Below are 25,302 nucleotides of genomic sequence, written 5' to 3' on the forward strand. Positions count from 1 at the left end.
AAACTGAACCACTTGCTTATACCATACATAAACATAAACTTGAAATGGATTAAAGACCCAATGTGATACCTGAAACTATAAAAATCCTAGTAAAGAGCACAGGCAGTACAGTAATTTCTCTAACATTGGCTATATCAACTTACACAACTCAACACTCAAAATATAAATAATTCAATTAAAAAATAGGCATAAGACATGAACAGACATTTCTCCAAAGATGACATACAGATGGTCAACAGACACATGAAAATATGTTCAACATTTCAACATCACTCATCATCAGGGAAATGTAAATCAAAACCACAATGAAACATCAGCTCACACCAGTCAGAATGGCTAAAATAAAAAAATGCAAGAAACAACTGGTGTTGGTGAGGTTGTGGAGAAAAAGAGACCCTTGTGCACTGTTGGTGGGAATGCAAACTGACACAGCCACTGTGGAAAACAGTATGGAAGTTCCTCAAAAAATTAGAAATAGAATTACCATATGATCCAGTAATTCCAGAACAGAAAAACACTAATTCAAATAGATATATGCACCCTTATATTTATTGCAGCATTATTTACAACAGCCAAATTTTAGAAGCAACTCAAGTGTTCATTGACAGGTGAATGGATAAAATTATCATAGATAAACACAATGGAATACTACTCGGCCACAAAAAAAAAAATGAAATCTAGCCATCTGCAAAAACATGGATAGATCTAGAGAGTATAATGCTCAGTGAAATAAGTTAGAGAAATATAAATACCATATGATTTCACTCATGTGGAGTTTTTTAAAGATTTTATTTATTTATTCATGAGAGACACACAGAGGCAGAGACATAGGCAGAGGGAAAGCAGGTTCCCTGTGGGGAGCCCGATGTGGGACTCAATCTGGGATCATGCCCTGAGCCAAAGGCAGATGCTCAACCACTGAGTCATCCCCAGGTGTCCTTCATATGTGGAGTTTAAGAAACAAAACAAATGTACAAAGAAAGAGACAAACCAAAAAAACAGACTCAACTATAGAGAGCATTCTGATGGTTACTAGATAGGAGGGGAATAGAGTAGAATGGGTGAAATGCATGATAGGGATTAAGAGTACACTTATCATGATGAGCACTGTAATGCACAAAATTGCTGAATCACTATATTGCACTTCTGAGACTAATATAAAACTGTATGTTAACTATTATGGAATTTAGTAAAAAAGAAAGCACAAGCAACTAAAAAAAACTCCAAAAACAAAAAAGACCTATCAGACTTCATCAAAATTAAAAATTCTGTGCCAAAGGATATCATCAAGGAAATGAAAGATGACCTACAGAATGGGAGAAAATATTTGCAAACCACATATCTGATAATGGTCCTGTATCCAGAATGTAAAAAGAACACTTAAAATTTAACAAAAACCCAAAAACTCAATTAAGAAATAGTCAAAGGATGTGAACAAAAATTTTCTCAAAAAAATAAAGATGCTCAACATCATTAGCCATCAGGGAAATGGAAATGAAAACCGTAATGAGAAAAAAAACATACAAGAACAAGTGTTGACAAGAATGTGAAGAAATTGTAATCCTCATACTGCCAATGGAATTAGAAAATTGTGCAGTCATTTTGGAAAATAGTTTAGTGATTCCTCATATGTTGAACTGAAGTTATTACATGACTCATCAATTCTATATGTAGATATATACCCATGGATTTTAAATGTTTGTACAAAAACTTGTACACAAATGTTCACAGCAGCATTAGTCATTATAGTCAAAAAGTGCAAACAACCCAAATATCCTTCAGCTGACATGAAGTGTGGTACATCCAAAAAATGGAGTATTATTCAGCATGAAAAAGAATAAAATACTGATATATTGAAAACATTACATTAAGTGATAAAAATCAGACATAATAAAAAAAATCAGACATAATAGGCCACATATTATTCAAATTATATGAAATATCTAGAAAAGGCAAATTCATAAATAGAAAGGAGATGAGAAATTGCCCAGAGCATTAGGGAGAGGGAATGGAGAGTGACTGCTTAAAGTTTCTGAAGTGATGAAATATCTTGCAATTAGATCGTGGTGATGGCTCCATAACCATGTGCATATAATAAAACCAAGGTAAATCTTATGGTATGTGAATTATAACTCAATAGAAAAGAGAGGAAAACACATTAAAAAATAAGAACTGCCCCAATTACCTAACAGAATTATAGTTAAGAATGACAAAAAATTATAGTGTACTTAATAAATATTAATGTTCCATATTGCTCATTTCCCTATAAATTTATACTTAACAGTAAGTTTTTAACATTTTGTAAAAGAATTTCAGAGATCACAGACAAATCTTAATTTTTCCCAGTGATTATTAAGATCAGTTTGCATGATTTCAGCTTGCATATTCACTTTTGGGGTCCCAAACTCTCCTGCAATACCTTACAGTGCTTGTACAATGTGAAGAACTCTCATCTGAAGCATGTTTTGAAAAAGTATAAAGAAATAATGTGATAGCATATAATTTAAGGATAATATCAATACCTACCTGTAATTCCTCTGCTGTGGAAACATCCAGTCCTGTTAAATCTTGTATTCTCATATTAATTCGAGACACCACCGGGTTTTCATAGCCAGAGAGCCAAGCACTAAGAACAAGAATATTAGTTTTACTGATAATGTTTCACTACATAAAGATTAAAAGCCATCATTTCAAAAGTCATAATATATGAGACAGTAAGCCTTCACCCTATAGGCATTTAGTTGGCTTGCTTGATAGGATTTTTATTGATGAATGCTGTAATTTTTTAAAGATGCTACATTTTAAAGGTTAGAAAAAACTGACTCATTTATTACACAGTTTCTTTGAAAACAGCTGGATTAATTTAAGAAGGTTACAGAGAGCTATTACATTGAGAATTTTTAAAAATTCTGTTAAAATACATAACAAATTGAAAACAATTTTTCTTTTTAGGTAAAGTATAGGAATTGACTGGGGTGGAGATCATAGGGTTTTTAGCCTGACTTCTACAGTGTAAATATTTTATAAGAAAAAAATTCATGTAGGGGCATCTGGGTGGCTCAGTTAAGTGTCCAACTCTTGATTTTGGCTCAGGTCATGATCTCAGGGTCATGAGACTGAGCCCCTCATTGGGCTCCATGCTCAGTGGGGAGCCTGCTTGAGATTCTCTCTTTCTCTGCCCCTTCCCCTACTCACACACTCTTTCTAAAATAATCCTTTTTTAAAAAAGAAAAAATTCATGTTATTTGCATAAATAAAAAATAAATTTTTAAAAGGTACCAAAATACACCCAGTAGGAAGACTATAATAAAAACAGGTGGACAGGGACCCCTGGTTAGCTAGTTAAGTATTTGATTCTTAGCCCAGGTCCTGATATCAGGATCTTGAGTTCAAGACCCCAAATAAAACAAAAGATGGACAATTACAGGAGCTGGTGAGAATGTGAAGAAATCAGAACCCTCATACATTGCTGGTAGGAATGTAAAAATGGTGTAGCTGCTTTGGAAAACAGTATGGCACTTCCTCAAATTGTAAAATGTACAGTTACGTATGACTCAGCAATTCCAATTCCAGGTACATACAGAAAAATTAAAACATATGTCCATACAAAAACTTGTACATAAATGTTCATAGCAGCATTAGTAATGGCCAAAAAGTGGAGATAATCCAAATATTCATCAACTGATGAAGAGATACATAAAATGTGATATATCATCCATATAATGGATTATGCTGCCATGAAAAGGAAGCGGGTACTGATACATGCCACCATATGGATGAACCTTGAAAACATTAAGTAAGCAAGATACAAAAGGCCACATATTAGGATTCCATTTATGGGAAATGTCCGGAATAGGCAAATCAACAGATATAGAAAGTAGATCAGGGGTTGCCAGAGGAAGGAGGAAATGAGGAGTTACTGCTAGTAAGTACAGGCTTTATTTTGGGGTAATGGGAATGTTTGGAAATTAGATAATGGTAAAGATTGCATAACTAAAAAGACTAAAATAACCACTGAGTTATACACTTTAAAGGAGGGAATTTTATGGTATGGGAACCATAGCTAAATAAAAAAAGCACCCCAAATTAAACTATCTCCTTTGCATATGCTTCCTTCTGGTCTATCAGCCTCATTCTTTCTTCACTTCTCTCATCAACCTCTGATTCCACGATCTATCATTTCAACAACATTCTTGCTAAGTGCCTAAATTAAACTGCCTGGCAAAAATACTATCCTCAGGAATGATTTTTTTTCTCTAAGCTTATACCTGTGTCACCAAACCCTACTGGACAAAGTCCTGAAATAGGGCAAATGTATTCCACTGATAATTCATGAATACCAACTTCGAATGGGCCCAGACTCCTACTCCTTCTTCTACTCTGAACTCCAACCCACCTCAGCTTCCCCCTTCTTTCAGTACATATCCCCTCCTTGACAGAAAATAGAAACTGTACAATCTACCTACATTTGCATCTATCTGTTCCTTTTAGTTCATCTAGTTCCTTCATTCCAGTTCCAAAGAGATTTCTCTCCATAATCTAAAGCTAATCCTCTGCCTTAGATTCTATTATTTTCTGACATTTTAGGAAGCATAAATCATTGATTGGCCCTTTCTCCCTTAATCAACTTTCCTTCTCAATTCCTCTCACAGCTTTAAACTGAGCTCAAGTCTCTCCCTTAAATATATAAAAATTCTTTCCTTCAGGGGTGCCTGGGTGGCTCAGTCAATTACGCATCTGTCTTCCACTCAGATCATGATCTCAGGGTCCTGGGATGGAGTCCCACATGGGGCTCCCTGCTCAGCAGGGTGTCTGTCTCTCTTTTCCTCCCTCAACTTGTGCGCTCTAACAAATAAAATCTTTTAAAAAAATGTCTTTCCTTCAAGGCTCTATCTTCTTCCAGCTACCAATCTCTTTCTCTTCCCTCTGTAAGCCAACTTTTCCCACAGATTCTTCATTTCTTTTTTAATATTTTAAAGTAATCTCTACACCCATTGTGGAGCTCAAAATTACAACCCCAAGATCAAGAGTCACATGTTCTACCAACTGAGCCAGCCAAGAGCCCCAACTCATTTCTTAATTCATTCCAGTGTAGCTTCAGTCCCTTACCACTCTATCAAAACTGCTCTTGGTAATATCACCCCAACTAATGTACTAAATCTACCAAGATTTTTCCAATTCTCATTGTATTTGCTCTTTTAGTAACAACTGAATGTTCATCCTTCTGGAAACTCCTCCTCATTCATTCTCCAGCATTCCTTCAGTCTCTCTGGTTGGCTTGGTCTTGGTTTCCCTTACAGCCTCTCCCACTATAGTCTCTCTCCAGGTGCCCCACCTTGATTTCTTTAAGAACATATTCCTTCTAGCCCCAAGGCCAGTGCATGTGCTCTTTCTTCTTTCTGCCCAGAATAGTCTCTTTTTCACTTTGCAAAGATGAGGCTTTGGATTATCAATTTAGTCATCTCTTCTTCAGAGAAGCCTTCCTTGACTCCTCCCTGTCAAAACTTCTTATAATTTTTATTTTAATAAGAGGAAAAGGAAGAAGGAGAGTGAAGAAGTTTTTACTAATCACAACATTAAATTGACATGACATGCTATTAGAACTGAACCAGGATAAATAATACTGTTATAAAATTTATATTTCTCACACCCATTTCAAAAGAAAATATATAGGATTCTTCTTGTTCTGATGGACTGACTTCAGTAAAATTAATTTAAAAATAGTAAGTAACAATAACATACTTTCTCAAACTGTGTCAAGAAGTTGTAAGAAAGGCAGCTATAAAATCTATAATGATTACAATTGACAGGATTTTTTAAAAACATTAAGAACCACATCTCTTTTTTAACTGTTACATTAATGCACCTTTTTCATCAGTAAGGCGATATTTTGCTGTGGATACCACAATGATTAGCAAGTCTCTTAAGAAACATTCTCTGGTTCAAGACTAAAATGAGTTTTCTAATTTTGCCCTCCTTTAGAACACAGGCAACTATCTTTGTTTTTTGTATGCAGGTGGGTAAATATTGTGAAACACAGTTATTGCAATCTTCTAAATTTTATTCTCTCACAAACAGGGACAATTATTTATTAAGAATAAGACTGTGAAACACTTTCAGTTTTTAAAATAGCAAGGCTTCTGAAATATTGCTTAAAACTAGCTTTCCATTTTGGTATATGACCTGATACATGACACATTTCATCTGTTAATAGTTTTCTATCGACTATACTTTGCCCTCAGTAGGGATTAGTATTGTAGTTTCAAACAACTTTTAGATAAATAGATTTTAAAATAAGTCTTAATTTCATGAAGGGAGATTATCACTCACGTACCTGTAGAAGGTAATTTGAGCGCCTACGTGTATTTTTTTTTTTAAAGTAAGCTACTCTTACCATTAAAATAAACTAGACTACAGGAACAAACTTTGAGACAATTTGTCTTCCTTAGAAATCCTTTTCCAGGTTGAAGAGGATCAGTAGTTTGCTGAATGATTTGATTAGGCTATAGGCTTTTCATCATCCCCTAATTCCACCTAGTAATGTCTCACCACAACTACACACGTGTCCACTTCCTCAGCAACACAAGGCTCTAGACTGATGCTGTTGGCTGAGCATTCAATGCTGCTTGCAGTCTTTCAATAACTCTCTCCACTTTATGCCCAACCTTGGCATCCATGTTAACTATCCACAAGCTCAAAACATCTTCCTCTTTAGAATGCACATGTCATAGTTTCTGTGCCTCTACCCTCCTTGAAGAACAGATAGACATCTCTTTCCAGCTTCTCTCCATTTCCTAGCTGCTTGAATGACTTCTTCAGTGAATGCTGCTCTCATTCTCCCAGCTGTGAAATGCTGCCTTCCACTTGTAACAGTACCATCTTTCCATCCAGAGATCTCTGCCAGCGCACATGATCTACCACAGCATGCATCATCGAGTGCACATCATCCACCCCATTCCCAGATGCTGCAGAGGTCAAGATAACCCACCCTGATGGGAATCCTCTTCAGTCTGTTACCTCAAAAGACTGAGGTCCTGCTAGCACTCTTCTTCTAAGAGGGAAGAAGTATTTTTCTGAGGTAACTCTTAACATTTTCTCTTAGAAATAAAATGCTCTTCACAAAAGCAGTCAAGCTTTTGTAGTACTTCTGATATATAAAAGACCACAAGGACTTTGGTGGGCACCTGCTGGATGCTACTATGGGAATCACCCTTGGTCCAAAGGATGGAGGATGGTGGCAGCTGTACCCCCAGAACCATTAATCTTAGAGCTGGCAACCATTTGCAACTGAAGCACCTCAGATAGAGGCTACCTCCATCCCCTTGGAAATGCAAAAGGCAGCTGCGGGTAATGTTTTTGGGTTTTTTGTTTTGTTTTTGTTTTTTCTGGTAATGTTTTATAGTACTATATATCTTTTATAGTACTATATATACATATAGTACTATATAGTACTTTGTAGCATTTATCACAGTAACTGTATATTAATTTGTTGTTTGGTTAAAGTAAAATGTCTTCATTCAACTACTAATCCCAAATACATATAAGTTCTACTTGGTTTTGCTCACCACTATATCTACAGAACCTATTAGAGTGCCTGGCACATGGTAGATGTTCAATAAATATTTGCTGAATGAAGAAATGAATTAATCAGAAATTTCTTAGATAATCCAAGATTTATTCTATTTTACCATAATTACTTGTCTGGTGATCCCTTGCAAATTTATATGGACTGGCTGAGTAGAATTCCTCAGTGAGGCAGAAATAGGAAGGATCCAAGAAATTTATCATTATGAAGGCTGCAGCAGATAAATACACTAAGAATTTATTTCTCCCAATTCTGACGGAGTTCCTAGTAGAACTAGGCACTAATCTAGTCTGTCTATACCTATCTTTCTAGCTGGCAACAATTTGACAGATTTTGAACTTTATAAGCCACAAACTACTGACTTGATTTTTACAGATAACTGCAACACAAGATTGGCAAGTGTTCTATTAAAATTTTAGGGGCACCTGGGTGGCACAGTTGGTTAAGCATTTGACCCTTGGTTTTGGCTCAGGTCATGATCTCAGGGTTGTGAGATCAAGCCCTAAGTCAGGCTCTGTGCTCAGTGCATAGTATACTTGAGATTCTCTATACCTCTTGCCCTGCCCCTCCCCACCTCTCATGCATGCGTATGCATGCACTCTCCCTCTCTCTCTATATCTGGGCACCTGGGTGGCTCAGTAGGTTAAGTGTCTGCTTTCAACTCAGGTCATGATCCCAGAGTCCTGGGATTGAGCCCCATGTAGGGCTCCTGGCTCAGCAGACAGCCTGTTTCTCCCTCTCCCCTCCCCGACTCATGCTCCCTCTTTTAGCTCTCTCTCAAATAACTAAATAAAATCCTTTAAAAAAAATAAATATCTTCTAGAAAAAATTTCAAACTAGATACATCTTGAGAATTGTTCCTATCCATCCTGGAACCCACCACCCACAGAGAACCTTGTTTCCTACTTGTTACCTTCAACTTCCTCCCTGCTACCACAAGAATCTACTCTTACTTTTTCTCATATACTTTGATAGAAGCACTGTCCTTCAGCCTTATAGAGACTGGATCTTTTCTCTATGCTGTTGAATCTACCCTTTCTAACTCAAATTGTTGCTAGTCAGAAAGACAGGTACACTGACACACTAGATTAGCTCCTAGTTCTACTAGAAACTCAGAATTGGAAGAAATACATTCTAACTCAACCTACCAATTACTGCCTCTCTTTATCTTTAATCTTCTCTTTGACAATGCTTACTCTGCAGCCTAAAGTTTCCTGTTACCAAACACCTTCACTTTTGGTATTCTAGCAAATTATCATTTTGATTTTCACTTCACACTTTTAAAATTATAAAAGCAAGAAATGTGGGGCACCCAGGCAACTCAGGTAAGCATCCAACTCTGGATCTCAGCTCAGGTCCTAAACTTAGGCTTGTGAGTTCAAGCCAATGTGGGGTCCATGTTCAATATGGGGCCTACACACATATATATGTGTGTATATACACATACACACACACACATATATATAAGAAGTGTTTGTTATATTCAAAAAATAGTCTTGGGCCCCAAATAAGCATATGCAAAAGAAAGAAGTTGGGCTCCACACCTCATATCATATAAAAAAAAATGAACTCAAAAGGAATTAAAGACCTATATGTAAGAGCTAAAATTGTAAAACTCTTAGAAAAAACTGTAAGTCTAAATCTTTGTGACCTTAAGTTAGACACTAGTTTAGCTCTGACATCAGAAGTATAAGCAATAATAAAAAAAATAAACTGGGTATCATCAAAATAAAAAATTTTGTGCTTCAAAGGACACTACCAAGAAATTGAAAAGACAAGTCAGAGACTGGAAGAAAATTTCTGCAAATCAAGTATCTAATAAAAATTTGTGTCTAGGGGCAGCCTGGGTAGCTCAGTAGTTTAGCACTGCCTTCAGCCCAGGGCATGATCCTGGAGACCCAGGATCGAGTCCCACATCGGGCTCCCTGCAGGGAGCCTCTGCCTGTGTCTCTCTCTCTCTCCCTCTGTTTCTCATGAATAAATAAATAAAATCTTTTTTAAAAAAAAGATTTGGGTCTAAAATATATAAAGAACTATTACCACTAAATAAAAGACAAATCAAGTCAAAAATAGGTAAAGGATCTAAAAATAAAGAGTCTTCAAAGAAAATAAACAAATGGCCAATAAGTACATGGAAAGATGCTCAACATCATCAGCCACTGGGAAATGCAAATCAAAACCACAATGCAATAGCACATTACAAAAATGGCTGTAATCATAAAAAAGACAGACAATAATAACAAGTGTTGATGAGGATGGGAAGAAACTGGAATGACCCATACACTGCTGGTGGGATTATAAAATGGTGCTGCCACTTTGGAAAAGGTTAGCAGTTCTTCAAATGATTAAATACTGAATTATCCTATGACCTAGCAATTACACTCCTAGGTGTAGGAGTACTCCTAGGTGTACCCAAGAGAAATGTAAACTTATGTTCACATAAAAATTTATACATGAATGTTCAGACCAGCATTATTCATAATAGCCAAAAAGTAGAAACAATCCAACTATGAATAGGTAAATAAAACCGGTAACATGCATATAATGGAATATAGTTCAGCCCCCAAAATGAATGAAGTGTAGATACATACATACATCAGTATCAATGAACCTTGCAAACATGGCAAGTGAAAGAAGCCACATCAAAATGCCACATATTGTATTATTTCATTTATATGAAATAAACAGAACAGAGACACCTGGATGGTTCAGTTGGCTAAGCGTCTGACTTCAGCTCAAGTAATGGTCTCAGGGTCCTGGGATGGAGCCCCTCGGCGGGCTCTGTGCACAGCAGGGAGTCTACTTATCCTTCTCCCTCTTCCCCTCCCCTGCTAGTAGTTTCTCTCTCCATATAAATAAACCAAATATTAAAAAATATATCCAGAACAGGCAAATCTATAAAGACAGGAAGTAGATTAGTGATCACCCACCAGGGCTGGGATAGGAGAGGTGATGAATTGAGGATTGAGTGGTTATTGCTAAGGAGTGCAGATTTTCTCTTTCAGGTAATGAAAATGTTCTAAAATTCATTGTGAGGGGTGCATGCCTGAGTGGCTCTGTCCATTAAGCAGCTACCTTCAGCTCAGGTTATGATCCCAGAGTCCTGGGATTCAGCTCCACATTAGGCTCCCTGCTCAATAGGCACCCTGCTTCTCTTCATCACTGGTGCTCTCTCATGCATGCTCTCTCTCTCAAATAAAATCTTTTTAAAAAATAAAATGAAATTCATTTGTGGTGATGGACGCACAACTCTGAATATACTAAAAACTACTCAACTGTACATTTTCAACCAATGAATTGTATGGTATGTGTATCTCCCAATAAAGCTATTTTAAAAAATACTTATAAAAATTTCAGGGATCCCTGGGTGGCGCAGCGGTTTGGCGCCTGCCTTTGGCCCAGGGCGCGATCCTGGAGACCCGGGATCGAATCCCACATCAGGCTCCCAGCGCATGGAGCCTGCTTCTCCCTCTGCCTGTGTCTCTGCCTCTCTCTTTCTCTCTGTATGACTATCATAAATAAATAAAATTTAAAAAAAAAAATTTAAAAAAAATTAAAAAATAAAAAAAAAAATAAAAATTTCAAACGATACAAAAGTATATAAAGTCCTTTTCCTAGTCCCACTCCTTACGGATACACAGTACTAATAAATAGGTACTTATCCTCTCAACATTTCCCTGTATGGAAACAAATATACAGAGAGAATTTTTTTAAAAAGATTTTATTTATTTATTCGTGAAAGAGAGGGAGGGAGAGAGAAAGAAAGAGAGAGAGAGAGAGAGAGGCAGAGACACAGGCAGAGAGATAAGCAGGCTCCATGCAGGGAGCCCGATATGAGTGGGACTTGATCCCAGGACTCCAGGATCACGCCCTGGGCAGAAGGCAGATGCTCAACCACTGAGCCACCCAGGCGTCCCCAGAGAGAATTTTTTTAAAAATAGAAATCTACCCACCTTCCAATCTCCATATCAATAAACACATTCACTTTTTTGTCCCTGAAAATACTTCTGACACTTTTCCAAGTCAATACACATAGCACCTCAGTTAAAAAAAAACTATTGTGGTAAAAACTACATTAATATAAAATTTACCACTTTAAGCATTTTAAGTGTAAAATTCAATGCCATTAAGTACATTCAACAAGTTGTGCAATGATCACCACTATTTCCAGAACTTTTCATCATCTCAAACTGCATTCTGTACCCACTAAACAAGAATTTGCCATTTCCCTCTTCTCTTAGCCCCTTAGTGAATTAGTAACCTCTAATTCACTTCTCGTCTGCATGAATTTTTCATTCTGGTTACCTCCTATAAATAGAATCACATAATATTTATCCTTGTCTTACTCCATTTAATAGAATATCCTCAAAGTTCATCCATGTTGTTGCATGTATCAGAATTCCATTCCTTTATTAGGCTGAATAATATTCCATTATATGGACATACAACATTTTGCTTATCTATTCATGCGTACCTAGGTTGCTTCCACGTTTTGGCTATTGTGAGTAATGCTGTTATGAATTTGAGTGTACAAGTACCTGCTTGAGTCCCTCCTTTTGATTCTTTTGGGTGTATACCTAGCAGTGGAATTTCTGGCCCATATAGTAATCCTGTGTTTAACTTTTTGAGGAAATACCAGACTCTTTTCCCTAACAACTATATCACTTTATATTCCCATTCCATGCTGTTTTTTAGCTACTGGTTTTCATTTTTTTTATTTTAAAAGATTTATTTATTTGAGAGAGAACGTGAGCATGAGCAAGAGAGACAGAGGGAGATGGAAGAGAGAGAGAATCCCAAGCAGACTCCGCTCTGAGGGCAGAGCCTGATGTGAGGCTGGATCTCATGACCCTGATTATCACAACCTGAACCAAAACAAAGAGTCAGATGCTCAACCAACTGAGCCACCAACCTAGGTGTGCCCCTGCTTTTCATTTTAAAATAAAGTTTCTTTACTTCTAAAATGACCATGAAGATCTACCAATAAAGCACTGGTTAAATAAGGCTATTTCTAAAAAAAAAAAAAAAAAAAAAAAATAAGGCTATTTCTACTTTTCCTCCATTACAAATAATACTGTAATGAAAATTTTTTTTTATATCTTTGCACACTTGTGGGAATACCTCTCTGTAGGTTAAACTCCTACAAGTGGAACTGCTAGACAACTTTACATTTTGATGAATGATGTCATATTGTTCTCCAAAAAGGTATTTTATACTTTTACTATACATTTATGAGTGCCCTTCCAGAAAATCCTTGCAGTATCAATCTTTTAAATTTTTCCTAATCTTAAAGGAAAAAAATTTTAATGTTAATTGTTTAGATTTCTTTTAAAGTTTTATTTATTTACTTATTTATTTAAGATTTTATTTATTTATTCATGAGAGACAGAGAAAGAGGCAGAGACACAGGCAGAGGGAGAAGCAGGCTCCATACAGGGAGCCCAATGCGGGACTCGATCCCAGGACTCCAGGATTATGCCGTGGGCCGAAGGCAGGCCCTAAACCACCGAGCCACCAGGGAATTCCCCATCTTCTGAAGTTTTAATTTGCACTTTTTGTTATACCGTAAATGATCTCAATGGAAGGTCTGAGGCTTAGCAGTTAAAGTTACTAATGATTAAAGGTTAAAAAGAACTTATCTTAATTACGGTTCTATTACTGTCACTAGAGAGGAAAATAAATTCTACTTATGCATGTAAAGTTATTTTACTTAATTTGACCTTCATGTGAAAACCTCTCCAAAATATAAAAGGATTCTCTTTAGCTGGAGGACTCTATATGTTTAAAATATTTTGTTAAAAATAATTAATAAATAAATAAAATATTTTGTTCATCCGGATGCCAACTGCTAATCTGTCTTCAGCAACACTGTTACAGACCTATCAGTTAGTCTAAGAAATCACCCCTGAATTTAGATTGTTTTAACACTGCTAAAAGATTCAGTGGAGGTAATAAGGATACTGTAATATATATTAACTGTCTATTCTTCAGGATTTAAAAGTCTTATTCCTCCATTAAATTAAATCAAGGTTCCCAGTATTCAGTATTTTTTAATCAAGTTAGAATGTAAAGTACAGTATTTTTCATTACTAATTAGATAACACAAAATACATTCCTTTTGGTCTTAATCATAGGAACCCCAGATCTAAGTTGTACATTCAGAGTAATGTTTCAACATTTTTTTAAAGATTTTATTTATTTTTTATTCATGAAAGACAGAGAGAGAGAGAGAGAGAGAGAGAGAGAGAGAGAGAGAGAGACTGAGACACAGGCAAGAGGGAGAAGCAGGCTCTCCTCAAGGAGCCCAACGTGGGACTTGATCCCAGTCTCCAGGATCACAACCTGGGCTGAAGGCGGCGCTAAACTGCTGAGCCACCCGGGCTGCCCCGTTTCTTCTAATATATTATTTGTTTTACAGCATTACTGGAATGCTTTCTTTTATTTTCTTTTTTTTTTAAGTAGGCTCCATACCCCACCAACATAGGACTGGAACGCACAACCCCAAAATCAAGACCTGAGCTGAGATCAAGAGTCAGAAACTTAATTGACTGAGCCACCTAGGTCTTCCTGGAATGCTTTGAGTAAGAAGCAACATTCTCACAGTGCAGGACTATATTTTTAATCCATTAATAAGGATATCATGTTCAAATGAATAGACAGTCACTATCATTTTGGAGGTTTTGGCAGAAAGCCTCCAAAGGAAAATGTGAATGATAAAATTTGCACTAGCTTCTCCTTCTAACCCAACACATGTAAAAACTGACATTTTACAATTAGCTAATATAAAAACTGTGATTTTTTTTTTTGCAAGGGCAAAAAATAATTCTGGACCCTAAGTCTTCTTCTGTAAGTGCTTGATGGTTAATAAAGAAAGAGTTATCATCTAGCCTGGAAATTCATCCTGGTCCTCTGGTTTTTAGTGGGACAATTAGACAATGACACTATAGATCTGTCCGATTCAGTTAATCTCAATCTGAGAACCACTGTTCAACCTAACAGAGGGCAATGTCGTTGTTAAAAGTGACTCCAATTTAAAAAAATATCTGAAATTCACAGATATTTGTATTTGCCCCTGTTCTATAAAATATTAATATGCTTTTATATCATATTTGCTCCTTATTTACATGAGTAAATTAAATAAGCATAAGGAAATATATTATAGGAAAATGTGTATCAGAGTAGGAAAATGAAAACCACTTCCAAAAATAGCTCCCCAGAATCAAAGAAGCTTTTTCTACCACACTAGATTGTTTATTTGCATATCTCTTAATATTACTTTAACAGGACTTTATGAGCTCACATAACTAAACTGTCTTTTTTTAGAGCATGTAACTCAATGTTTACCTTTCTAAAACCAGAATTCCATTTCTCTGACTCAGCCCAAATCATTAGCATCTCCATTAACAAGCTGTAGTAAATTTTTTTTTTTTAAATACTGTGAAGGACAGAGATGACTTACCAAAAGTTAAAAGACAGTCAATAAATAAACAGTAATAGATTTCTACACATACTTTACCCAAATAAAATTCTTTTTGCTAGGATGCTGGAACATATTTTTCCTTCCATGGAAGATGATGCAATCACTTAGAAATTTCTCAAAATACAGATATTTGAAATTCCCTTCTGACCCATTCAAAATACAGATGTTCCCACAGCAAAAGGAACTACATTAATATTAGTACACATTAATTTTTCTATTTTACATTTGAGATGCCTTTTTCAGAGTTATAATGTGTGAAGGAAACATAAAACACTCATTTATTTCACTTGTAGGAATCTTCAAAATTCCAATTCCCAGTGTTGGGTAGAAAATGTCTTGATAGAGCTAATAAATTCCCAAAATAGCAAAAACTTTTTATTTGTTAAAATACGAAAGGTTTAGGATATGTTATGGAGCAAATTCCTTCTTTAACAGTTAAGGCCTCTCTCTTAACATATGCATTTTATTTTTAAAAGACTTGCTGAACAATTTTCCTTAAGAGTAAATATGAGTATCACTGTGCTGTGGAACGCCATTGTTACTAGGTTGTTTTGAACACAAACACACACTGCATACTATGCTGAGACTGAGTAAATTTATTCTGGTGTGTCTTCCAATGCTTCTATGGCTGCTGGTTAAGGTCTTCTATTGCCATAGACAAAATAAAGTATGGTTGTGTTTTTCTAAAGAAATCCAATGAAACTGCTTTTCAGAGGTATAAAATTAGAGTATTGTAAAAATAAGCTCAAACGTTTAGAAATATTTAGTTCTTAAGGGAAAAAAAAAGATCGTAGATCACCTTTCCTTTTTTTTTTTTTTTTTTTTTTTTAGATCACTTTCCAAGTGTAATTTATTTTGCCTTATTGGTAAGAGTCCAATGACTCTGTGGGCTGGATATTTCTTCAAAAGGTCCATTGTATATATAAAAAATTTCCAAAAATGACTTCCAAAGAACCAAGTTCATGAAATTTTATGCACTTCCTAAAGGCATCCAAATCTGGAAAATTTAGATACAAGGCTCATGACAGTAAAAATGCCTAAAACTATGTAGTAATCTTTGATAAAATATATAATGGCTTATTTTCTTTAAAAACTTAGGTAATGGGGTAGCCCTGGTGGCATAGCAGTTTGGTGCCGCCTGCAGCCTGGGGTGTGATCCTGGAGACTCAGGATCGAGTCCCACATCGGGCTCCCTGCACGGAGCCTGCTTCTCCCTCTGCCTGTGTCTCTGCCTCTCTCTGTGTCTATGAATAAATAAATAAAATCTTTAAAAAAAAAAAGTTAGGTAATGGGTTAATTTTCTTCTTTTACCCCACCTATAACAGGTTAATTTTTTAAGACATAGGATTCTGTAATAGAATGAAAAGTAAGCTGAAGTTTAACTTGAAATTTAGAGTTAATTACAATGCACAGAAGCATTATAAATCACATATCAAAACATTATCCAAATTAATTTCTGCAAATCCTTGGTCACCCTGAAATCAAACTCAAATGATAGAAGTTAAATTTTCTTCATATCTTCTAATTGGGGACAGGGGGCAGGTAGCATGGGGCACACAGTTAGGAAGCCATGATATATGTGTGGCCATGTTAAAGGTTATTACCATAAGAAGGACATATAGCTTTGCCCAAAAAGAATAAGGAAACAATGAATTCTGTACAGCCTTCATAGTACTTTTGCTATGACTTATAGCACTAATATTCAAAATTTTTGTTCCTCTAACTCCTAAAATAGTTGCTAAAATCTACATGCTTAGTTTCTGCACATTTTTTTAGTTGACAACTAAAATTTTTCATCAAGTAGTTTCAAAGGATTTAATTCTGGCATACTGAAATAGTAATTACTGAAAAATGATTTTTTTTTAACATATCCAGTGGAATCTAAATACCACAATGACATGAATGAAGTATTTTTTTAATACTTGGGAAATTTTATATCATTCTTTTTTTTTTTCCTTGAACTGTATCTTCATTCCATTCTTACCCTAGAGTAGTGGCTTTCAACATGGGTGAAGAGGTTAAATCTGGGGGTGGTGGTGGGAATTTTGCCTACCAGGGGACATCTGGCAATATTTGGAGACATCCTGATTGTCACAACTGGGATGAAGGGTGTTACTGGCATCTAGTGAGTGCCAGAGATGCTGCTAAACATCATACAAAGCTGTGACAACCCCAAACAACAAAGAACTATCTGATCCAAAACATCAATAGTGCTGAGGTTGAGAAGCCCTGTCCTACAGAAATATATTTATATGCCTAAAAGTCTTTTATTACATTAAACTTCTCTACAACAAAATTTTATAAATTGATAAAAATATAAATTCCTATTACCCTAAAGGTATAATTGTTAAAAACAATGTCTTCTGGAATGAGATTACAATTATTAGTATACATTATTCTAAATAATGCGATTAAACAATTATCCAATATAAAAAGTGAAAATATGTTAAGATATTTCTAATGAGACAGAAGGAGCTTATTTTATTTTCAATATTCTTATTTCTAAGAGAGCTGAGAAACTTCCTTTACATAAATAAGTAGATGGAAAAGGAGCTCCTGTTGGAATAATGTCACTTATTCTGTGGGCTCCTTCTAAGTTGTATACATGAGTTATACAGGAATCTACTGTTCAAAATTATTTCAGTGATCTATCAGCTAATAACTTAAGTACATTCTCTGTAAACACTGTTAAAAGCAAATAATTTGAAATCATTTGACTTAAGGATTTGTCATGGAATCCTTCAAGGCATGTACTTTCCAATACCTACAGTTAGCTATTGGGGTGACCCTGAGATTTTTAAATCTTTGCTTTACTATAGAAGCCAAATTAGGCCTTGTTTCTATGAAGCATAACTCCAAGTTCTTTGGGAACTTCTCTTACTTCAATATGGGAACACAACTTCATGTTTCAGATGGGGCCTGGGGAGTTTCAGCAGGCATTCTGAAATCTAGTAAGCTACTTCTGGAAAATCTATATTAACTGCCCCATAACCATGTCTGGGGTTAGTCGTCTTAGTCTATCATGAAAATTCAGGAATGATTGTCATGCCTAAAGTCTTGGTCTTAGAAACCACACGATGGGTTTTATGAAAATTAGATTCTCAAGAAAGAAAATGGTTCAAATAGGACTAAAATTCTCTCCATTACTCCCTTACCTCTTAGATACTCTGTACTGTGCTGTGGTCAATTTTCCAGTCTCAGGGTCATGTACTGTAGCTCGGCTCAGCTACAAAAAAAGAGAAAGGACAAGGACTTACTCACGTAGCAGGCAATTTTGGGCTTTTGTTTGGTTGGTTTTGTTTGGTTTTGCCAAGCCACAGGTGATCGGAAAGGTTCAGATTGGTCTGGATGGTAGGTAATGGTTTCAAATCAGCAAAAACATTTAGACAGGTGGCAATAAGAAAAGCCACTTCCAAATCAAGAAAAAATGGGTTGACATATTTTTGTTGTAGATTTATTGTCCTTTCACTTTTTTTTTAAAAAAAATGATTTAAAGCTGTATGTAAATGATTTATAGCACTGGGTTTCACAGGAGCTTTCTCAGACCTAGAAGTTTAATGTCCTTTAAGTATTTTTGACAAAAGTATAGTTAATAGTCTCTTTAAATTTATTTTTTAAAACTCTCACTGAGATAAAACTGTTAAGTCTCTCTGGCAAAGTAAAACAAGTAAGTTCATGAGTACTAGTAGTTGGAAGACTGAGATCAGAAGCATAACTCTGTTCTTTCCATTGCCAACTTTCAAGTCAGCAAGTTTTTTAAAATAACTCCAAGAGGAGGAATTCAGATTACTCCAAAATGACAATGGTATTTCACAAGATGAATGAACAAAGGCCAATATAATCACCATGAAGAATGATGTGAATTCACTGCAGGATTTGTGAATGTGAGAAAACTATATAAACAAAGACTACTCCCATATTAATCAAGCTGCTTCTTTTTCTTTCTTTTTTTCCCCTTTTGCAAGAAAAAGGAAAAAAGAAAACAAGTATCAAGCCATTTCCTGGAGATTTGATTCCTGACCTGAAGAGAGATGCAAAGCATATTAATTCCCTAAAAATAACAGACAAATTAAAGATTAAAAACAGAACTTCTAGTTGAAGGGAAAGACCTGTGAAACACAAAGCAGTTTATCCATGCGTATATAAATAGGCGGTGACTTGAGCTGGAGACTGAAAATGACCTACTTCCCTTAAATGAATATTCCTGTAGGATGTACAAAACACTCATTAGAGGGCAAAATATGCAACATACACATCTCTTACCTTTTGCTAATTCTGTAATGTACCGTCTCCAAGTCTCCTGTTATTGGGTTTGAAATGGTGGCTCGCCTCAGCTGTGAAGCCAACCATCAAAATAGTTGCATTACAAAACAAAAAAAAAAAAAAAAAGAATCACATTTATCCAACCAGTTAGAATTCTGGGATTTTTACAAAGGAGGATGAAAAGAAAAAAATAACTCCATAGACTTCCAGTCACCTTGTGCTGAGCCTTGAAAGACAGCTGGCTCTTTAGCTTTTTGTATATTTTTGTTATTTTTAAAGTTTTGTTTTTTTTGCTTTGCATGAATGGAGAGTATACACACAAAAGAGATTAAAAACTAAATTTCTTTCAGCGGTTGGAGAATAGGACTGTGAGGAAAGAGAAATTTCTAAAATTTGAAGTCTAATTTATCATTATAAGAATGGCTATTTGTGGGATCCAAGGGTGGCTCAGCAGTTTGGTGCCTGCCTTCAGCCCAGGGCGTGATCCTGGAGTCCTGGGATCGAGTCCCACATCAGGCTCCCAGCATGGAGCCTGCTTCTTTCTCTGCCTTGTGTCTTTGACTCTCTCTCTGTCTCTTATGAATAAATAATCTTTTTTAAAAAAAAAGGCTATTTGTAGTTAATGATCCATGTCAATCTTTTGATTTTAATTTGTTTTTAGTGATGGAACTGTTTACAAACATTAATGTTCAAAATTTGTTTCAATGGGATCCCTGGGTGGCGCAGCGGTTGGGCGCCTGCCTTTGGCCCAGGGCGCGATCCTGGAGACCCAGGATCGAGTCCCACGTCAGGCTCCCGGTGCACGGAGCCTGCTTCTCTCCCTCTGCCTGTGTCTCTGCCTTTCTCTCTCTCTGTGACTATCATAAAAAAAAAAAAAAAAAAAATTTTGTTTCAAGGACCATCTTTTCTTCCTTCAACATATCTGCTCATATATTTCACATATACAGTGAAATAATCTTGGACTTAGCAGAAAGGCAGATAAAAAGAACTCATAAATGTACAAAAACAGTAAGAAAGGAGGACAACCAAGATGACTTTAAACTAAAAAAAAAAATGATCCTCAGATTAACAAAAGAATATAAAATTTTTATTGCCATTGAAATTTTTGATTAAAATAATCCAACTGAGCATCTCCTTTGAAGACTGAGGCCCCCAAATCCAGAGATATAAGACTCGACCTCTAAACTGAAATGAATTCTTAATAAAAATTCTACAAAGATATTTTGGTTTACTGGGTTTACAAACCACAAAGAATGATCTAAAATAGAAACTGAAAAGATACTGACAAAATATGATGCAACAGATGTAGTGCTCAGTTTGAAATATTTAAAAGAATTCCCTTGGACAGCACCTATGCATATTAGAGTAGTCTTTTCCACTTAAAATGTAAAAAAGAAAAAGAAAGGAAGAAAGATAGAAGTACTAATTTGTAATAGTAAAACTTAAAAATTCTGACCTTAAATTTATTTTGAGTACAGATATCCAGATACTTAAACCTTTACAGTAAGGATCAGCAAACTATGGCCCATGGGCTAAATACAGCCTGCCACCTATTTTTGGAAGTTTTATTAAAATATAGCCACATTCATTTATGTATTTCCTATAGCTGCTTTTACACACGATGGCAGACTTGAATACTTGTGATAGATGGTATGGTCAGCAAAACCTAAAATATATTTATTACCTGCACCTTTACAGAAAAAACTTGCCAATATTTTGAGCAATATATGCCTGGTAAGAGCACAAATATGCCTGGTGTTTATTTAACAATCTCTTTATGAAAGTGATGGCAGTTTGTATTTTACTATCAATGAGATCAAATAGGTTTTAAGAACAAGGTGATGGAAAAAAAAAAAAAAGAACAAGGTGATGGGGGAAAAAGGCAAGAGTATAAAGCATAGTCTTTCTCATATTCTCTTAAAAGAAGAATTTCTATGCTAAACACTAAGTTTATGGGTTTGTGTTTACATTGTTTCCCTTAATAAATCACTAAATTCTATCTCTGAAACTAGTAATACACTGTATGTTAAACTGAATTTAAATTTAAAAAATTTTTTAAATTGTTTTCCTTAAGATAAATGATGTTGAGTTAAATTTAGAAAACTATGCTGTCCTTATTTCAAATTAGCATGATGTTTGTGCCCAATTATATCTTCCAGTAACAATGTACCCAAAGGGGAATAAAAATACTTCAAGAATTCTTACAGATTAAAAAAAAAAGAATTTTTTCAGATAAAAATATAGAAGATATAGGAAAGTTAGTCTTTGATTAGGCTATGAGACTAAAGGGTTCAAAAATACATATAAAACTTTTTTAGAAAGATGCGGAAACATCTGTGAATAAAATCAGTGTGAATAAAAATCTCATCTATGACTTTCATAATTAAGTGCCTAAAACCCAGCTGCAGGGTATTATTTGTATTAACAGCAAACTGAGGAAGAACTGGTATAAACAGAGCTTATTAACAACTCCATTATGAAAAAAAAACAAAAACAAAAAACAACTCCATTATGTTGTGACAACAATATCTACAACTATCTGTGTGGGGTTATTGCCATATCAATTACCATTTTTGTAATCTTGCAAAGGCAAAACTGATACACAGAGTAAACGGAGAGAAAAAAGAAAAAATTATTTACCCTTGGTTTTGCTAGATCTTTGACAATTTCAATTTCTGCATCAGAAATAATATCATGGAAGCGAATAATACGAGGCTTGTCCCACTCATCCTCCTGTTTGGCTGGAGCCAGAATGAATTTCGGATTCCGGTTTCCATCATGGTAACGACAAAAGAGTTTTTTCTGTCTCCGGGGAGTCTAAACATAGTTAAGAAAATGATAAACCTGTTAGAATAATAATAGTTTTAATGTTTGCTGTTATGCAGAAAAGAAACAATAATCATGAAAGAATATACAAAAGACAGTACTCTGCAAGTATTTTGCATCATCTAGGATGTTCAGGATTGTAAGTTTAATTAATGATTATTTTCTGGAAGAGAGGCTAGACCTTAAATAAGAAAAAAGGTAGGCGTTTCACTTTTAACCCATGTCTCAGGTGTTTAAATATGAAAGAAATAATGAAATATTTATGAAAATATGAAATGAATGACCTGCACTGCTCCAAAGTTCACAAAGTAACTGGGAAGCCTCCAGAAAAAAAAGTTTCTAAAAGGAAAAATAAAACAAAAGCTCACCAAGAAAACCTGGTTTTCCTAAATATCTCCCAGTTATATGCTTGCACCATAAATATAGTTTTAAAAAGCAAAGATGAAAATGACTAATTTTGAAAAAAAGAAAGTTATTAAAGAAGGCAAGTGTTTTTTTTGATGGTATCAAAAATAGAGTGATCAACAAAACGAATAAATGTTCCTTGCTTTCTATATTAACTAAATAAGTTATCCATTGCTAATTCTTCACTTGATTAAACAAGTATATCATCTATGAAGTAGGAATAATATTAGTTTTTTTTTAGTTATTAGCTAACATACTAAGACAAATAATGATGCATGCTTATTCTCCTTTACCTGAGAGTCAAATCTAAAGATTTATTTATTGTAAGTGTTTGATACAATAATGAGGTGAATTTATTCTGAGAATAAAGATGATCCTTTGATTCTGGGCAGTGTTGATGTGTTATGTCATATCTACAAACTGCCAAATTAAGCAGACTTCTGTTTTATACCTATGGTTCTATTTTGATCTTGTCTTTAAGAGTTATTAAGGGCAATAAAAAAATATCTGGGGTAGCCTGGGTGGCTCAGCGGTTTAGCGCTGCCTTCAGCCCAGGGCATGATCCCACATCAGGCTCCCTGCATGGAGCCTGCTTCTCCCTCTGCCTGTGTCTCTGTCTCTGTCTCTGTCTCTCTCTCTCTCTCTCTCCCCCCCGCCCCCCGTGTATTCTCATGAATAAATAAAATCTTAAAAAATAATAATTAATAAATAAATAAAATAAAATAAAATAAAATAAAATAAAATAAAATAAAATAAATGTGAAAGCCAAAATCTGTTGAAACACTTTCTGCATTTTAAGTATTTCCTAAATAGACTAATACATTTCACTAAGCAATCCTGTCAAGGTCAACTAGGAGCAAAACCATAAGAGATTATTGTATATATGTGTTCTTTGTTTTATAGGATGGTTTAAGACAGTATATTGTTTCTGCTTAAGACTGTGGAAATCTCTTTTGCATTAAAATATGTTTAAAAACCACCTTATCACTCCCCTTAATTATCTGATCCTCCATCTTATAAAAATAAGCTTCTTTGGCCTATGCAAAGAGTTATATTACAAAAAATTTACAAAATGGCATAATGATTCAAAGTTTTATCATAAGATTATTTTATGAATAGTCGTAGCATATTAAGTGCGACATCCACAATAAGGTGATTTAGCGCACTGTAATATTTTAAGCAGTTAATTCTAATTTTTATCACACATGCTTAAATATAAAAGAACTCTGATTCTCTCTAGAACTATGTACAAACACACACACATTCATACACATACACAATTGGCTTTTCCACTTTACCATTTTGATACCCTCCCCACGGCACAGCATTTCGTACTTCTGTCTCTCTGGCAGGTAATCCACAGCGGCCCCTTTTTTCTTCAGTGTGGTTTTCTGATCAGATTGGTCATCTGAAGCAGATTTGTTAGCATCTTTTTCTTTAGCCATTATATATTCAAAATATTTTAAGTTACCATTAGCTCTCTGGTGTTCAGGATCTATTAAGGAAGAAAACATGTCCATGGTTAAGTTTAGTCATTCAAGCATCAGAATATAGTAATATAAAAATAGAGGACCACATAATTTACCTTCCTATCTGAGATACTTTGAGAGTGAAAGGAGGCACTAATAAAAATTTTAGCTAGAGGTGCCTGAGTGGCTCAGTCAATTAAGCAACCAACTCCTGGTTGCAGTTTGGGCTTGATTTGGGGCCATGGGATGAGCCCTACCTCTGACACCACATTTCAGCACAGAGTCTGCTTGAGATTCTTTCCTTCCTACCCCCCCAAAGCCCATCACTTGTGAATGCTCGCCCTCTCACTCTAAAATAAATAAATAAAATCTTTTAAAAAATTATCATACCGACACAGTATATAAAATCAGTACTGCCCCAAGTAAATCACATACAGTCACCATATACAAAAAGAGTTCTGGAGAAGGAAGCAGCCATTTATTTCAAAGTAGCAAATATTCTACTTTGGAACTTACTAATCCGCCAAATAAATTATGATCAATTTCATGCCAAATAAATTCTAAAATATTACTCATTCTACTTATTTTAAGCAATGGAAAAGATTTTTCTGAGACTGAAATGTAATCATCATGGGGAAGACAGCGTACAATTCAAAAGCAACATTCACCACAGATACACTATAAATGCAGAACATAGCCTACTTCCGAGGGCTGAGTGAATTTCAGTCCCAAAATTCTAAGTGAGATGGAAAAAGAGAAACTTAAAGATATAATTTTCAAATAACCAGAATCCACTAACTGCCTCTGAATAGCTAGTCATCATTTAAAACTATCTTTTAGCAGGGGAAAAGAGGACTACTCCACCCATCCAGGAGAAAAAAAAAACCCAAACCACCACCACCACCCACCCACCGACCCAAATAAAAAAGGAACAATACATAGAAACTTCACTTGTGAGATTAACTGTCTAGGAAATCTAGCATTAGATTTGTAAAACATTGTGTTTGAGAAACTCCTCACAATATATGTTGAGATATACAGTATGATCTTAATTTTGTTAAAGAAAGAAAGAAGTGTATATGCACAGGGAAGGCAGTATATACTACAAGGAAACAAAATTTGTCAGTATCTTTCAATGACTGGCTTATGGATGACTCTTCCATATCTTTTTCTATTTTTAAAAATTTCCTATAATGACTCTAAGTCAGGAGGGGAAAGAAAATCTCTAAAAAATACTGAAAAAAAGGATACTTAAACTAATATCTTAATTTATT

The 25,302-nt window shown here is 35.1% G+C and overlaps 1 protein-coding gene across 5 annotated transcripts in view; it reads right to left on the reverse strand.

The window, feature by feature from the left end:
- The window catches only part of P4HA1 (prolyl 4-hydroxylase subunit alpha 1), a 77,270-nt gene that overhangs the window by 15,576 nt on the left and 36,392 nt on the right, over positions 1-25,302 (reverse strand). For 3 of the 5 annotated variants that reach the window (XM_072754998.1, XM_072755000.1, XM_072755002.1), the window contains 4 exons: positions 23,858-24,054; positions 21,969-22,145; positions 19,329-19,399; positions 2,523-2,626 (listed from right to left, as the gene is read on the reverse strand). In XM_072754998.1, the coding sequence (XP_072611099.1) occupies positions 2,523-2,626; positions 19,329-19,399; positions 21,969-22,145; positions 23,858-24,054 (549 nt within the window). Of the gene's footprint in view, positions 1-2,522; positions 2,627-18,220; positions 18,292-19,328; positions 19,400-21,968; positions 22,146-23,857; positions 24,055-25,302 lie in introns of all 5 variants that reach the window. The other 2 variants (XM_072754999.1, XM_072755001.1) reach the window with 1 other exon arrangement.

Source organism: Vulpes vulpes, chromosome 4, assembly GCF_048418805.1.
Source record: "Vulpes vulpes isolate BD-2025 chromosome 4, VulVul3, whole genome shotgun sequence".
Lineage (NCBI taxonomy): Eukaryota > Metazoa > Chordata > Mammalia > Carnivora > Canidae > Vulpes > Vulpes vulpes.